Raw genomic sequence first — 16165 nt, 5'->3', positions numbered from 1 at the left:
TACACATGATACATTAAAAAAGCTGTAGTTAAAGCAGTATTGAGATAAAAATTACATTAAAGCAGACATTTAGGGAAGCGTCACAAAGATCACGATAGTATAGGAAATTGACGTTCATAACTTTTTTGTTTATTTAAAAAGGATTTGTATTGGCTCAGGTGCAATGGCTTTGGTACAACATACAGGACTGATTTAACCATGTGATAAAATTGAGGTAAATGCATTAAAGGACAGACATTTTAGGAGCCATCATACCATTAATTTTGATTAAATCTTCGACAACTTGGTCAGCTGTGTACAGTTTCTAAAAGGCTGGCAAAAAAAAAGCTAATGACTTTAAATTAAAGGCACAACACAATTCTTAAATGCTAAGGGTGATAAAAGCTTTTTCCTCTTACAACCAATTAAGACAAATGTTTTGCCATTCTTGGTAATGATGTCCCCAAGTGTTCAAATAGGTTACAGGAGACCAAAACCTAAGTAAACCTCTCAATTAGCCTGGGGGGGTCATTCATTTCCTCTGTAAAATTTAGAATTTTAAATATTAAAGTGCAATGTTACTCAAGTCTACTTGAGAAAATGTGCTTGGATATTAAAATTGTCCTTAGAGCTGAAATGAGGTATATATTAAAATCACACCATTTGAAATGACATCCACAGAATAAAGTGGACATAAGGATCATTTCCAAAATCCTTTAACAGCAAACAGCTTTTCTAACCCCCAAATGTACAAATATCTGATATCCTGCCACTACTACCAAGAAAAGTGCTTTACAGTAGCAAACAAGTGGTTCTTTGGCCCAGCTATTAGAATATTTGGTGCTGCAATGAACCACAATTATACCAAATAAACATGCCTAAAACTGTTTTCAAACATCTTATGCTTCGGAAAATTTCCATCTAAACCATTTTTAAAACTATAAGAATCAAATGAGACAACGAACCATTCACAACACAGGTACAACCACTTAATTTAGAGCCTATGGTGGCCGAACGGGTTCAATTTAGTTCTCAGTAAAATAATCATTTGAAGTTGAGTAAAAAGACTAACAAAGTGGAAAATCTGTAATCGAATCACAAAACTTGTGCTCGAGGTCAACTGATTATTTCAACTTGTCTATTTTGAAGCAAATAATTTTTATTGATGCAGTGGATAATCATTTCAATTAAGTCCAAGATTCAAACTGTCTCCAGGACAAAAAAAAATGTTTATGATCAATAGGCAATAGATTAATTAAATATCAAAACGAAAGTTAAATTCCTCGTTTATCTTTCGTTTTTGCTGAAATGGCCAAACTAGGAACAGTCCGGTCAACAACAAAACCATCAACTTTTCGTAACATCAGGTATAATTTTGTTTCCGATTAACACTTGCAGAAAAGCCACAAATAATTTTAAATGTATATTAATAAAAAAAAACGAGTGCTTTAATTATTCTGTAACACTCTAAACTTCTCAAATCTTCCACAATGGAAGAGTTTCAAGACATGAAGTCTAGTAGCTTCAGATCAGGGAACAGATTAAAGGCACAATAAAATGACAGAGCATCAAATGCCTTTTAAATATATCATAAATAGATCTGTTATATATCGGTGTTGCAAAATACCTAAAGTTATTTTTCAGAGGGAAATTTTAATCTAAACCGTGGCAGTGTTATTTGAACCCCTCTTGTAGTAGAGCTTTCTTTAGTGTTTCACCCTCACATTTTCTTCAGAGACATACAGATCAATGTATTTCTAAAAAATAATTTAATATAATCAGATTTCTGGCAGGTATCAGTGCAAACAAAACAGAAGAAAAACAGATTCATACACTGATAATGCAACAACAACACAAAAACAAGGGCCTTCATTATCCACTTTCACAACAAAACAAACGGCCCCTCGACTTCTTTCTCACGCAAATACATACAAACATGGATCTCTTCATTTCACCTCTTGTAAAAACCAAAGTGCATTTCTAATTTAAGTACAACCCCTTCTATCATTTCACTGTAGTTGATATGGACCTGGTTATTGAGCTTGATTAGTTTGTAAGAAGCGACTGAATGTACAGGATTAATCAAACATTGGAGAATTGTTAAAGCACTTCCCATTTTTCCAAAAAAAACTTTAAATGAGGCATATTTGTCATTACAGATGTCAGACTTTCCTGTGTCACTTCTGGTAATGATTTGTCTACAACAAATTTGTGCATGCAGCTTGAATCCTGAAATTTGGTGCAAGGCACATTTGTGGATAAAAGAGGATTTTGTCTTTCTACACTTTGGAACACCCTCATTAACAATGCAATTATAGTTGCCCAAATACCTAGAGCCCCTTTTACCATTTTTGTGCCAGTATCTAAAACATTCAGGACCAACTTCTTGCTGTCAGTGACCACTTCAAGCTCAAGTGTGAAAGCTCTATGTGAAGAGGAGGTTGGATGGACTTCACCTTTAGTCAATAATGTGCTCTCCACGAACAATGTGTGAGGAAAATTCGTATCTGTCCTGGCTCCGATAGCCGCAGATGTTGCACTCGAAAGGCTGACGAAAACCGTGGCAGCCCATGTGGATGGTAAACATTACATGGTCCAAGAAAAGCACACGGCAATGCTCACAGCGGAACGACCGCACAGGCCGCCCTTCTGCGTCAACGACCCGGAAAGCCTCCCTTGAAGTAGAAGAAGGTGCTGTAGGTGAACTGGAAGTAGGAGCCAAGGCGGGAGGGGGAAGGCCTCGGTGTCCTCCATCTTCTCTTTCCATCTCCCGATCTTTGGCTCTGCTGGGACTGTGTCTGTCCAGACTCCTGTGGTGTGAGGGTGGAGCAGGTCTTGTGATATGGTTGCTGGAGTGAAGGAGCTGATGCCCATTGTTACTGGGTAATGGTGGAACGGGGGCTGTGCTGTTACCCGGCTCATCCGGCATGCTTTCTGTGTCTGTGGAGTCCTGGAAACCATTACTAGGTGACGGTGCGTGACTTTGCCCGGATGGAAGGTCCTCATGACCCTCGGCTGCCTCTCTCCCCCCGACAACTACGGTTCCAAGCCCGGCTCCAGTGCAATCCAACCTTGTGCCCAAAGCAATTGAGGTGCGAGGAGAGCTGTGGCTCGGCCGGAGTTCTTTTAAAAAGGATGTTTGAGTGGTAGGAAGGTGTAGAGGCCTAATTGCATCCATTAGTCCCCCTCCGTTACCTGCTGTGTACTCTCCTCCGAGGCTGGTATAGTGAGGGACTTCCAGGTCTCCAGCTTGCATGTCTTCGCCTTTATCTAAACCAGCTGTCAGGTCATAAGATCCATCTGCAATGGTGAGGCGCATGTGCTTCTGTCCTGAAACACAAAAACACACAATCTTATGATGTATTCTGCAACGCCATTAAATGAACGAATATTGAATCTTTCAATGGATTTTATGCAGTGCCTTGTAAAAGTATTTTCTATCCCTGCTCAACATATTCCACGTGTTACCTATCAAGGCCATAAAAGACACTTATTTGGCTGGATCATGTGAAAAAAAAACAAAAAAACGCATTAATTTGCAGTGGAAGAAAGTGACACAATTTTACTCAATGTCTCCAAAATAATATGTTAACACTCAACCAGAGTGGATCCTAGTAGAAACACCTTTGGCTGCAATAACATCTGCTAGTCGTTTTAAATGTAATTTTAGTCTCTCCCATTCTTTGCATAAAAGCTCAGTCTGATTGGATAGAGAGGATCTACATATTGATTTCTAGTTTTCCCCATGCATTTTAGAGTCTATTCAGGGTTCTAATCAGGGCATTTCCTTTGAGTCAGCACTACAAAAACTTAATATCAAACATGTTACAGGTGCTTGTGTGGTTGTTCAGGTGTGCATATTTAGGTTAATTTATGCTCTTCCTGAGCACTATAGTTTTCTCCCTGGACCCTGACGGTAACTACAATTACAATGTAATAAAATCCTGGTCAGAACCCTGGTTGTTGAACTTTTATTAGAACATTCTAACAGAAAAATTGTTCTAACCATACAGCAGTCATCAAGTTGAGAGTGATCTACCCGGGTTGGTTGCAAAAAACAGATTCTAGATTGCTGCGTGAACCGAGATCTTCGGTTTTCCTCAAGCACAGTGGTGTGTGTCCCTGTATGTCACGTGGCACATGTCATGTGGTTTGATGCCCCAACAGGTAATGCACTGTCATCCTATTCTACTTATCTTTTTGTGACATCTGACACAAATATCTTCCTTGTCAACTCTCAGCACAGCTGTGCTGCTGGTGGGCCGACAGGAGCTGCCAGTGTTATTCTTTCTCAAGCCAAAACCAGTTTAAAATTTTTCGATGAAACTACACTCAGGTGACGTCAGGCTGAACAAATGCACGCCACACTCTTCAGATCTTTATGTGTACAGGTGCTGGTCATAAAATTAGAATATCATGAAAAAGTAGATTGATTTCAGTAATTCCATTTAAAAAGTGAAACTTGTATATTATATTCATACATTACATACAAACTCATATATTTCAGATGTTTATTTTGTTTAATTTTGATGATTACAAATGACAACAAATGAAAATCTCAAATTCATCATATCAGAAAATTAGAATATTGTGAAAAGGTTCAAAATTGATGGCCCCTGGTGCCACACTCTAATCAGCTAATTAACTCAAACCACCTGCAAAAGCCTTTAAATGGTCTTTCAGTCTAGTTCTATAGGCTACACAATCATGGGGAAGACTGCTGACTTGACAGTTGTCCAAAAGACGACCATCGACACCTTGCACAAGGAGGGCAAGACACAAAAGGTCATCGCTAAAGAGGCTGGCTGTTCACAGAGCTCAGTGTCCAAGCACATTAATAGAGAGGCGAAGGGAAGGAAAAGATGTGGTCGAAAAAAGTGTACAAGCAAGAGAGATAACCGCACCCTGGAGAGGATTGTGAAACAAAACCCCTTCAAAAATGTGGGGGAGATTCACAAAGAGTGGACTGCAGCTGGAGTGAGTGCTTCAAGAACCACCACACACAGACGTATGAAAGACATGGGTTTCTGCTGTCGCATTCCTTGTGTCAAGCCACTCTTGAACCACAGACAGCGTCAGAAGCGTCTAAAGAGAAACAGGACTGGACTGCTGGTGAGTGGTCCAAAGTCATGTTCTCTGATGAAAGTAAATTTTGCATTTCCTTTGGAAATCAAGGTCCCAGAGTCTGGAGGAAAAGAAGAGAGGCACTTCATCCACGTTGCTTGAAGTCCAGTGTAAAGTTTCCACAGTCAGTGATGGTTTGGGGTGCCATGTCATCTGCTGGTGTTGGTCCATTGTGTTTTCTGAGGTCCAGGGTCAACGCAGCCACATACCTGGAAGTTTTAGAGCACTTCATGCTTCCTGCAGCTGACCAACTTTTTGGAGATGCAGATTTCATTTTCCAACAGGACTTGGCACCTGCACACAGTGCCAAAGCTACCAGTACCTGGTTGAAGGACCATGGTATCCCTGTTCTTAATTGGCCAGCAAACTCTCCTGACCTTAACCCCATAGAAAATCTATGGGGTATTGTGAAGAAGAAGATGCAATACACCAGACCCAACAATTCAGAAGAGCTAAAAGCCACTATTAGAGCAACCTGGGCTATCATAACACCTGAGCAGTGCCACAGACTGATCGACTCCATGCCACGCCGCATTGCTGCAGTAATACAGGCCAAAGGAGGCCCAACTAAATACTGAGTGCTGTACATGCTCATACTTTTCATGTTCATACTTTTCAGTTGGCCAACATTTCTATAAATCATTTGTTTTTATTGGTCTTCAGTAATATTCTAATTTTCTGATATGATGAATTTGAGATTTTCATTTGTTGTCATTTGTAATCATCAAAATTAAACAAAATAAACATCTGAAATATATGAGTTTGTATGTAATGTATGAATATAATATACAAGTTTCACTTTTTAAATGGAATTACTGAAATCAATCTACTTTTTCATGATATTCTAATTTTATGACCAGCACCTGTATTAGGTTTTGAAAACAATGCTGCCATATTCTTCCACTTTATAATTATTCGGTACCACGTGTTGATGATTCGCAGAGTCTCATTATACTGGTTTTAAAGTGAAATAGCATTATGTATCGGATCTCAATCCTCAGCAACATAGCCATGTAGGCTACATGGCAGTTAGAAAATACTGCTTGGTTGAAATATTTAGTGAGCAAATATTTTATGCAAATTATGCATGCCTTCTCTCCTTCGCCCTTTGATATAAACCTTACAATGCCTTTAATGCCCAAAGTTCAGAAATAACTTAAGTAGCTGAAATACCAACACTCTCTCAGAGTAAACAGTTGACATTAAAGAGAAACGAAAATTTAGGATAATCAATATGGTCATTACAGCACTGAGGAGTAGCTTTGCAGTTAAATATTTTCTTCATATTGTGAAGCCCTGTTTTAAAGTGACAGAATAAAAAAAAAAACAAGAAAAGAAAGGATTTAGAATACTTTAGCAAGGTACTGCATGTATTTATGAATCTAGTTAGGATTGTTAATTACTATATGCCTTTTTTTTTCCTTCAAAACAGCTAGAAAGCACCGAATCCTCACAAAATATATACGGGGGAATGGCAAACCAATATGACTCGGCTTTCCAATTCACACTTTAAAAACAATGGATATCTCTTTGCTAATGACCTAAAACCATCCACACTGGACTAAATGCTCACCTACAAATTTTTGTGGTGTGGATCTTTTGCGTTTAGTGACGCTGTTGGCGAGCCGATCGATAAATGCCATCTTGTCTGAGGAGGGCTGCAGAAGAGAGTCTGGTACAAACTCTAGCTCTCTCATCTCCACTCCTGGACAGAGTACAAACACACTGTTACGTTAATTTTAGGTTTCCTAAAATTAAATCCTAGTTTTCTGTGGAATCTAATCCACCTTTCTAGGCTTCAAGCAATTTAGAAAGGAGGACTATGTTATACCCGTAGAAGCCAAGAAGCCATTTTTTTTAATGGAATCCGTAAAAGAAAGAACTCCCTGTTCTATACCTAGATTTTGCGCACTGTTTGCTGGTTGTGACTCCAGACTCTGCAGGTAGCCATGGCAGCGCTCCTGGTGTTCCTCCAGGGTGCTCTGTTGCTTGTAACTACGGCCACAATAACTGCATTTATATGGCTTCCCTATGGTTGGAGAGGTCACTGCAGATAAAGGAGGGAGAAATTTATAAAGTAAAAAAAATAAACAAGACATTTAATTGTCATCTAGTTATTCTACCTGCATGAGTGCGTAAGTGGCCAGTAAGGGCATCTCTTCTTCGACAAGCGTAGCTGCAAAAAGGACATTTGAAGGGCTTCTCCCCCGAGTGCAGTTTGATGTGCCGCAGCAGATTACCCTTTTGGGTGAACGAAGCGCCACACTGGTTACACTGAAATGGTCGCTCCCCTGTGAATTGTGAAGCAAGTTAACCTGCAATCTCTATAATCAACTTAACAGCTTGAAAAACTTGTCTTGCTCTAGTCAAGTAAAAAACACAGGGTTCCTGTGGATCTTCAATTGCCAAACTCTGTACATGTACAGAGTCATTACTTTTAATAACATTTTTGACATTTAAGTACAAAAAATCAGATAAAAGCTTTGTAAGGCATCTATTCTACACTTTCTAAGCTCAGTGCAAGTACCACAGGTCCCATCTGAAAACCCTGGCTCAAAGTGAGTAAAAGCTAGGGAAAAAAAGCTGTTATACTGTATTCTTTGTCTCATTTTAAATAGGTTTGTTTTTATTTGTGTGTTCGAAGCCCTATACTGAAGGCTAAATTTTAAAGTTGAGCTGGCAAAGCAAAGCTACATGAACCATTTTTATTAGATCATTGGTTAAATCTATTTACAAATTGGAACATTTCATTTATTTCTTTTTAAGAATATGTCACAGGTAATAATTTCTGGAACCTAAACTGTTTTCCTATTCTTAGCTACATTCAGGAAGAACAAAAAACAAAAACATTTTTAAACCTTCCAAATATCTTAAAATGTTAACATGCGTTATGCACATGCACTGCTTCTGTTATTCTTACACAAAAACGTACATTAGGAGTTTTAAAACTCACCGGTATGGCTGCGTTTGTGGACCATCAGAACATTCGGCCCGATGCAGATCATTCCACAAATATCACACTTCAGCTTTCCATTCGGGAGTCTGGTGGCTCCAGATGGCATCGTTTCGGGGTTGATTACTTCCCTGTAACCTCCGCCAGACTCAGATCCCTGCCCTGATCCTCCGTCATCTATGCGCTCGGTTCTCTCGTCTTCATTACTGCGTCCTAGGTCTTCATCACTGTACAGCTCTACTTTAATAGAGTTTGCTGCAAAGGTCCAAGAATTACATGATGGAAACATCTCATTAAGCCACATGAGCTGCAATAGAAACCTTATTGAAAAAAAAAAAAAAGATAATCAAATATCTGCACTTTAATACGAGACAATGAGCAGATTATAGTATCAAAATGTCGGGGTCAAATACAGCATCTCAATTAATTAGGTTACAGAAACTGAATTTAAATATTTCCATTCAAAAACTGGAACTTTATCTTATCACAGAGAGAAAGAAACATTTTCCTGGCAACTATTACCTTTGGATAGATGTAGTTTACAATAAAAACTACAGTTTATGAAAAACTAAAAGAAATAACAAAAATAAATATATTTTTATAAGAAGGCGGCAACTGACTGAAACCCTGTCTGAAACAACTACCAGAGATCTATCTGCTGGTATTGGTTTACAGTTTTCATCCAAGTCCAAAATCAGCAATGCAGCCTGCCAGGAAGCCTTAGAGGCATTAAACCCCACAGAGTTATAGTGGTAGTGTTCTACAATTAAAATAACATTAGTAATATTTGCTGTTATGACAACATGATTTAATAAACATGAAATTTTCTAAAACAAATGAAAGCATGGAAGCTAAATATACTTTGCTAAATGAAAAAGCTTTAACACCCAAAAATGCATGTGTTTGTCCCTCAATATTCTCCAGAATAACAATGAAACAACATAATTTATACCCAATCTACCATGCTTTCCTCTTTAGTGAAAACCCTGAATAAAAAACATTCTTTTCATTCAGAATTAAAAGTATTGATTGAGAACAAATTATTTTTTTTTTTTCAAAAACTAAACTACAAAGATGAATCAAACATACTACTTCAACCACTTATTAAAATGTTCTGCAGTTTGTTGCTTTCAAAATTTCCAAGTAGAGTGGACCCCATAGTAGGGGGTGCGCCCCCTAGGGGGATCAGTATAATTGCAGGGGGAGCATATTTAAAGGGAATAAATTACAGATTTTGGTAGGTTAAGTATAGATTCAATTCCAATTCTCAACATTTAGAATCTATTATTTTTTGTCCTGTCAAAACCCCATTGAATTGCTAGTATGAAACTATTTTTTTTTTTGCTTTTGCCTGTATTAGTAATATTCAACAGCAAATTATAAAAGTAAGGGTATTTAAATGCATATTTCAAAAACCAGCCTTTGGTTATTAACATGAGAAATGATTCAGAATAGGAAGAAAATGTAAACATATTCTTGACATGCCCTAATTTTGAGAGGTGCACTTTTTTAATGATTGAAGAAAAAGTCATATTCTGTTACTCAGTAGAATAAACATTTAAACTTAAAATAATTATAATTTAAAAGAGGTATTTTTTTCTGATTGTCAAGATGATAAGAGACACCAGACCACAGGATACAGACAATCTGTGGATGTTTAAAAACTTAAAACCTTGGCAGAGCCACAAGACTTTATTAACCATTTTATATCCATTTGTGTCAAAAGTGAATCACTCTCATTACATAAGAACCTATCAAAGAGGCAGCAAAAACACAATTTTATATAATTTTATGCAATGTATTAACTAAATTCATGTAACCAAGTAAAAAAAAAGCATTACCTGCAATATATGGGATGCATGTCAAGGAGTTAACATTTCTTAAAAATACATTTTCTTACCAGCTGGATTTAAGTTTTTCCTTAGCTATTAGCCATAGACATCAGAATTAAATACAAAACTTGCATTGAAAATGATTAAAGAGCTTCAGGTTTTAATTGAATTAATTAAATGCACTATTTGATCATATTATAGTTCATTGCGATGCAAATATAGGAAAAATATTGTATAACGTCCCACTCACCACTTAGGGAGCGACTTGGAGAGTTGTTCTTGCTGTTTGGAGTGCTTACAGTTGGACCACCTAGAGCCCCAGAAAACTCTCGTTCCAGTGATGAGTCTCCACTACCTAAAACCAAAACCACAGTGATTGTGGAATCTTACCTTTGATCAAAATGCCAAAATTAAACAGCAGTTGTAGCTTCTACTAAATAAACCTTTACCTGAAACATAGACTCTGCCATTACAGTCATCTACATCCATACTAGTTCAAGCTGAATCCTGAAATCACATGTAGGCCATGGTGAGTTCTTTAAACAAATCCAATATTAAACATTATTACATGAAGGACATTATCTAAGCATTAAACCGATGCGGATTGTAATCGACGGACGCGGATCCAACTTTAATCTGCATAAATTGCAGCTTTTATCAGGCATTTCACACACTGAGCCTTAAACAGTTTGTTAGAGCGATGCTTTTAAAATCAACAAGGCTTACGTTTTAGATTAGCTTGTGGATCAATAAATCGTATTAAAACAGATCACCGGTAGCTAGGTTATGTCCATATCTAACCTTACCAAACCAGATAAAGCTCAACAGCCCATGTCAACTTCAGATAAAGCTAAAAGTTAAACCAATCTGTTGTACGATTTGTTTATGTTTATTTAATTTAAACTCCGATCACAAAAAAAGAAAGTCGGCGTTTACATAACAGTGCCGTAAGGTAATCTAAGTTTATGGCCTTGGCAGCTAACGTTAGCTTACTGCATGGGATGGAAATTACCATTTGTCAAGTTAGCTGAACTCAACAGCGAGACGATATAACGGTCTGACATCACCGACAGCTTGATAAAAACTAAAGAAACACGGCTGTAAGCAAGCGCTGGCAGTAGCAGTAGCACACAGACACAGCACCGGTTTGTGACATTAACTGGATGGCTGTCGCTATACAGTATAATCTACTCGGCTCGACGTCATGTTTTAGGCTAACACAACAAACAACCGTTAGCCTGACTGTGTTGCTTTAGCGGTTGCTATGGCAGCCGAAGCCACACCAACAACTGCAGCTAGTCAGATGGTGGTTTAACTAGGCAAACTGAACAGACGCTAATGACGTACGTGCTTTCTTAAAACTATCAGCTTCCTAACAGCCCAATGAATTACCTTTCTCTGTCAATGCAGTTTCATTGAGGTAAATCAGATTTTTTATATCGCCGTTTATGACGGCAATATTTACCGGAAGAATTGTCAGGATAGGTCAGGATAACTTCCTGGTCACAAGAGGTGTTCTCCTCTTCTTCTTCTTCTTCTATTGAGTTTTCTGGCAGTTTGCATCCTGTGTGCATTACCGCCATCAACTGGACGGAGATGTAATTCAGAAATATAATGTCTGTATATCTTTATATCTTCATGAAACTAAATTCTATCTATACTTACACACACGCACATACACACACTAAATTCTCCCAGCTAATTCTGTATCTTTTAAATATTTAATAAGTGCTTTAATTATCTTATCTGATTGATGCTTCCCTAATAAATCTGCCATCTTTACTGAACTCCCCATTACCCTTTCCAGTTCTTTCCTCTCTTTTGTATATTTGCTACAATAGATCAACACATGTTCTACTCCTTCGATTTCTCCGCAATAACAACAATTACCCGTTGGATGTTTCCCTATTATTTTTAGACCTGCATTTAAACTAGTATGCCCAATCCTTAACCTGTTTATCCATATTTCCTCTCTTCTACTCATTATACTGTTATATCCTATGCTAATATCTTTATGTATTTTATATAAATGTCTTCCTTTTTTTTCTAAATTCCATCTCTTCTGCCATACCTTATTTATTTTATCTTTAATAATTACTTTTATTTCTGTTCTACTTAGCGGGACATCATATTCAATTTCTCCTACTTTAACTGCTTCTTTAGCTAACTTATCTACTTTTTCATTACCTAAGATTCCTTTGTGTGCTGGAACCCATGTGAATTGAATACTTATATTTTGTTGCCTTATACCATACATTAAATAACTGACTTCATCTAAAAGATCTTGACGGCTTTCAGATTTTCCACTTTTAAAACTAGTCAGGCAAGACATTGAATCTGAACAGATAACTACATTTCTAGGCTTCACCTCCAGCACCCATTGCAATGCTAAAATAATTGCCAACATCTCTGCTGAAAAAATTGATAAATTATCTGTTGTTCTTCTCTTGATAGAAATATTTTCTTTTGGAATATATACTGCTACTCCTGTTTTACCATTTTCCTCTTTTGATGCATCTGTATATATTTGTGTCATATTTTCATACCTTACTTCTAAATGCTGCTGAATAATTTGATACAAACCTCCACAAGACTCTTCTATTTTTTTAGTTTCTAAATTTACTATTGGCATTTCGAAAAACCATGGAGCAATTTTAGATGTACTTACAGTTTTACAGTATGTTATATTACTTATCCCAGAATACTCTGCATAAATATTTCCTTCCCATCCAAAACTCCTTATATTATGGCCATATTCCCAACATTCTCTGAATATCTGTTTCTCCTCTTCTTCTTCTTCTTCTTCTTTTTTTTTTCCAAGCAACTTATTTTGATGCGCGTTACCGCCATCTACTGGAATGGACTGTGGATCGGATCGGGATGCTATATATAAATTCTCCCACAAAACAAAAATAAATAAATAAAATAAAATTATAATAATTAAGTTAGTGAATCTTATATTATTTCTATCAATTTCGTTTTCTTAAGGTAATTCATTCAATAAAAAAAAAACAAAAAAATAAAACATTTAGAAGTATAAAGTTTGTCCAAAAATATTTTTTTTTTTTTGAGGCGTTCTTCTTCTTCTTGTAGAATATTATGACAGCGTTCAAATGACTGTGGGTGCGCTTTACTGCCTGTATCTGGTATGAACTTAGGAATATAACTACAATTGAAATAAAAAAAGCAAATAACCCTTTTAAACTAAAAAAAAATACACACATATATATATAATTTATTAAAGCTTGAGAAATGTCAAATATTGAGTTTCTCTGTAATTATTCAAAGGGATTTGACCTCATTTTAATTTTGTAGAGATTGTTAATCAGCTGAAATCTGTTTTTGGAAGCATACATAGCCTAATTAATATAGTCTATTAACCTAAAGCAATATGCATGGTAGAACTGCAGTCAGTCCCTGGACTGGCATAGCTCTCACTGCCCCTACATAGTTGGGGACAAATGCAAAGGACAAATTTCCCACTGGCATCATTTTCATACAGCTTCTTTGATTGTATTTATTTTGCTCAGGCTACTCATTAGCCCACAGCCCACCTAACCTTGAAAGGGCAATATTATTGCTATTATTGTTAATGTAGGAATTTTAAAATGTCACAGGGGATGGTATGGGGAGATGGTCTTATATGATTTTTATGTTGTTTATTTTTATCTTTGATTTTATTGACCACATGATTTTTATGGTTGATTTTTATCTTTGATTTTATTTGCACTGTGTAGCACTTTGAGATTTTTCTTAATGAAAAGTGCGGTACAAATTGGATTTATTATTATTATTATTATTATAAGAAGGGGGGTGGTTTTTAAGATTTTCTTAGGAAGGGGGATATCATCCCCCTCATTTCGAGTACTGCATTTAAGGTAATAATTAATCCCTTTATCCTCAAATAAAAAAATCAGCTCTTTCTTTCTTCTTCCTATTGTTTTTGTCATTTTATCTCATTCTTAGGCAAATGTTTTACTTCCATCTGTTTGACCTTTATATCTGTTTCAACTAAAATGTGTCTGGTAGCCTCTTTTGCAACGTTATCTGCCATTTCATTCCCTCTAATACTAATATGAGCTATAATCTAAATGTAAATATAACAATCCCATCTTATTAATCCTAAATAATATTCTGTGTATTTCTCTTAAGAAGTCCAGTTTGCTTTTTGACCAAATGTTTACTTAGACAAACTTTATTGTCATTTTGTACACACAGGGTGTATACAGAAGGAAATTTCTTCAGTACAGCTCTGAAACATTTCAATTTCTTAAAGTGCAGCAGTGATAAAATGTAAACATGGTGATCAAATGTAAACATAAGACTGAGATATGATTCATAAGCAACTGTATATATTTCAACATAACCATTATGTTTAATTAATGTATTTTAGAACCATATTTGTATCTAGAAAATCTTAATTTCCTCTCCTGTTTTCTAAAAATTCCAGATCTACCACTGGTTCTGAAAGTAACGATTGACTTATAATTAGCAAAGGTCTGGACTGATTTATCATCCAACCAATTTTTTTTCTCCCTTTCAAAAAATGATTTTAGCACTTCTTGTGATCTTTAGCTGTGTCCACATTTTTGTCATATTGAGAAGTTTCAGATTTTCAAATTAAATTTGATGCAAGACATGGATATGTCCATGAAGATTAAACCCAAAATATAAAAAAAGGATTTTATGCATTAAAGAAAAAAAAAAACTGTCCAAAAAAGTCCAATAAAACATACTTAACATCAGGAGTTAACTGTATTTAACTTAATTATTAAATACACAGAAAATATACAAGACAGCAAAATAGATATGAAGGTCAATGCATTTGATAATCTTAAGATGAAAACAATAGATACTTAAACCGATTGAAAGGTAACAATATCATACCTTAAAAAACAGTAAAAAACAAAAATAAAACCAGCTTATTTTCTTTACTGATGATACAGATATTTCCAGTACATGTGAGATCTTACAGCAACTCCTGGCTCCAGGCTAAAAACAATGATAAAATTAAACAGATTGTCCTTGAATTTTGAGAAAACTAACTTCATGTTATTTGGAAATTATAAAGGACTTTTTTCAATGTTTTTTTTTTGTGTCAAATCCGTTTTTATAAAGCGGGACCATTTTAACTTTTTTGTTGTTGTTTTATTTGTAGAAGGGCGGGTTTTCTCTGCAGAGATGTTGAGAAATTAAAATCAAATGTTTGGATTTGGCAAACATTTGGCAGATTAAGATGTATTTTATTTTCATTCTGCTCTGTGATGGACTGATGCCCCTGTCCAGGATGTACCCCCCCTTGCCCACTCACTGCTTGAAACAGGCTCAAGCACCAGCGACCCCACAATAGATAACTTAATGTTGGAAGAGAGATGGGTAGTTATTTTCTTTATAATAATAAGCTTTTTCTCATAGTAAATATAAACAGAACATGTGACAGGAAGCTTCCTTCTTTAAATTACACACTATTCAAGATGTATTTTTTTTTAAATATATGTATACTCTTCCAAATAATCTAATGTAAAGACTTTATTAGAATTGTGGTAGTTGTAAATCTTTTGTATGTTGTGACTGCAAATTTTAAATATTTGTATTTTCTAAAGAGCTAAAAAGTCTTCTTGAGCTGGGTGTCCTTGCCATCACCCTAAGCTTTGGCTCCCTCTCTCTCGAGGGAGCTAAAGCATATGCATATATGACCATAATATCAACATAATGCACTTCAAAATGTCTACATAGGTAACTTTGCATCCAGAGAAACGTGGTGGTAAAATTAGACACATTTTAATCAGGCTTGTAGCAAATAGCAATATTTAACACAGTTATAGCTGTGCCAAATCTATTATGGTTGACAACTGAATTGATAAACCGGAATCAGAACAAGCTTTATTGCCAAATAGCGTTTTACATGTATGAGACATTTATTTTGGTGGTAAGGTGCTACACAGAGACAAACAAACATGTTATAAATAGTTTTGGAAAATTAAAATTTGGGATAAGAATGGCAATAAATGAGAGTTGTGTGGGAATATTATAAGAATAGAGAGAAAGAGTGCTGTGCCAAATGTTGAAAATATACAATAATAACAACAATATGACATTATATTTACATGTGCTGATAGAAATATACATAGAAACTTGACCTAAAACAGTCACATCAGATTTAAATATATGTTTTTAAGCATATAAACATCTTACAGACTGTTATAGGTAACATAAAAAAAAAAAAAAAGCTTAACCCTTCATAGGGCAGGTAACCGATTCTGATCACTTGCATACC

General features: G+C 35.9%; 1 protein-coding gene across 5 annotated transcripts; it reads right to left on the bottom strand.

Moving 5' to 3' along the window:
• Nucleotides 1–1731: 1731 nt before the first annotated feature.
• On the bottom strand, nt 1732–11409 carry LOC119776677 (zinc finger protein Eos-like). 5 transcript variants are annotated; one of them, XM_038275241.1, is made up of 8 exons: nt 11354–11409; nt 10338–10395; nt 10139–10243; nt 8057–8311; nt 7227–7394; nt 7001–7150; nt 6677–6808; nt 1732–3309 (listed from the first exon to the last, which is right to left on the bottom strand). In XM_038275241.1, exons 2-8 carry the CDS (start codon nt 10375–10377, stop codon nt 2438–2440), a joined length of 1722 nt encoding a protein of 573 aa, XP_038131169.1. In that variant the 5' UTR covers nt 10378–10395; nt 11354–11409; the 3' UTR covers nt 1732–2437. The 5 variants fall into 5 exon arrangements, with proteins under 5 accessions (XP_038131169.1, XP_038131168.1, XP_038131167.1 ...); XM_038275240.1 differs by having other exon boundaries at nt 11281–11398; XM_038275239.1 differs by lacking the exon at nt 11354–11409 and adding an exon at nt 10901–11144.
• Between the last annotated feature and the right edge of the window lie 4756 nt (nt 11410–16165).

Source organism: Cyprinodon tularosa, unplaced genomic scaffold (assembly GCF_016077235.1).
Source record: "Cyprinodon tularosa strain WSP-4 unplaced genomic scaffold, ASM1607723v1 ctg95, whole genome shotgun sequence".
NCBI lineage: Eukaryota > Metazoa > Chordata > Actinopteri > Cyprinodontiformes > Cyprinodontidae > Cyprinodon > Cyprinodon tularosa.
This window is presented reverse-complemented; position numbering and strand designations above follow the sequence as displayed.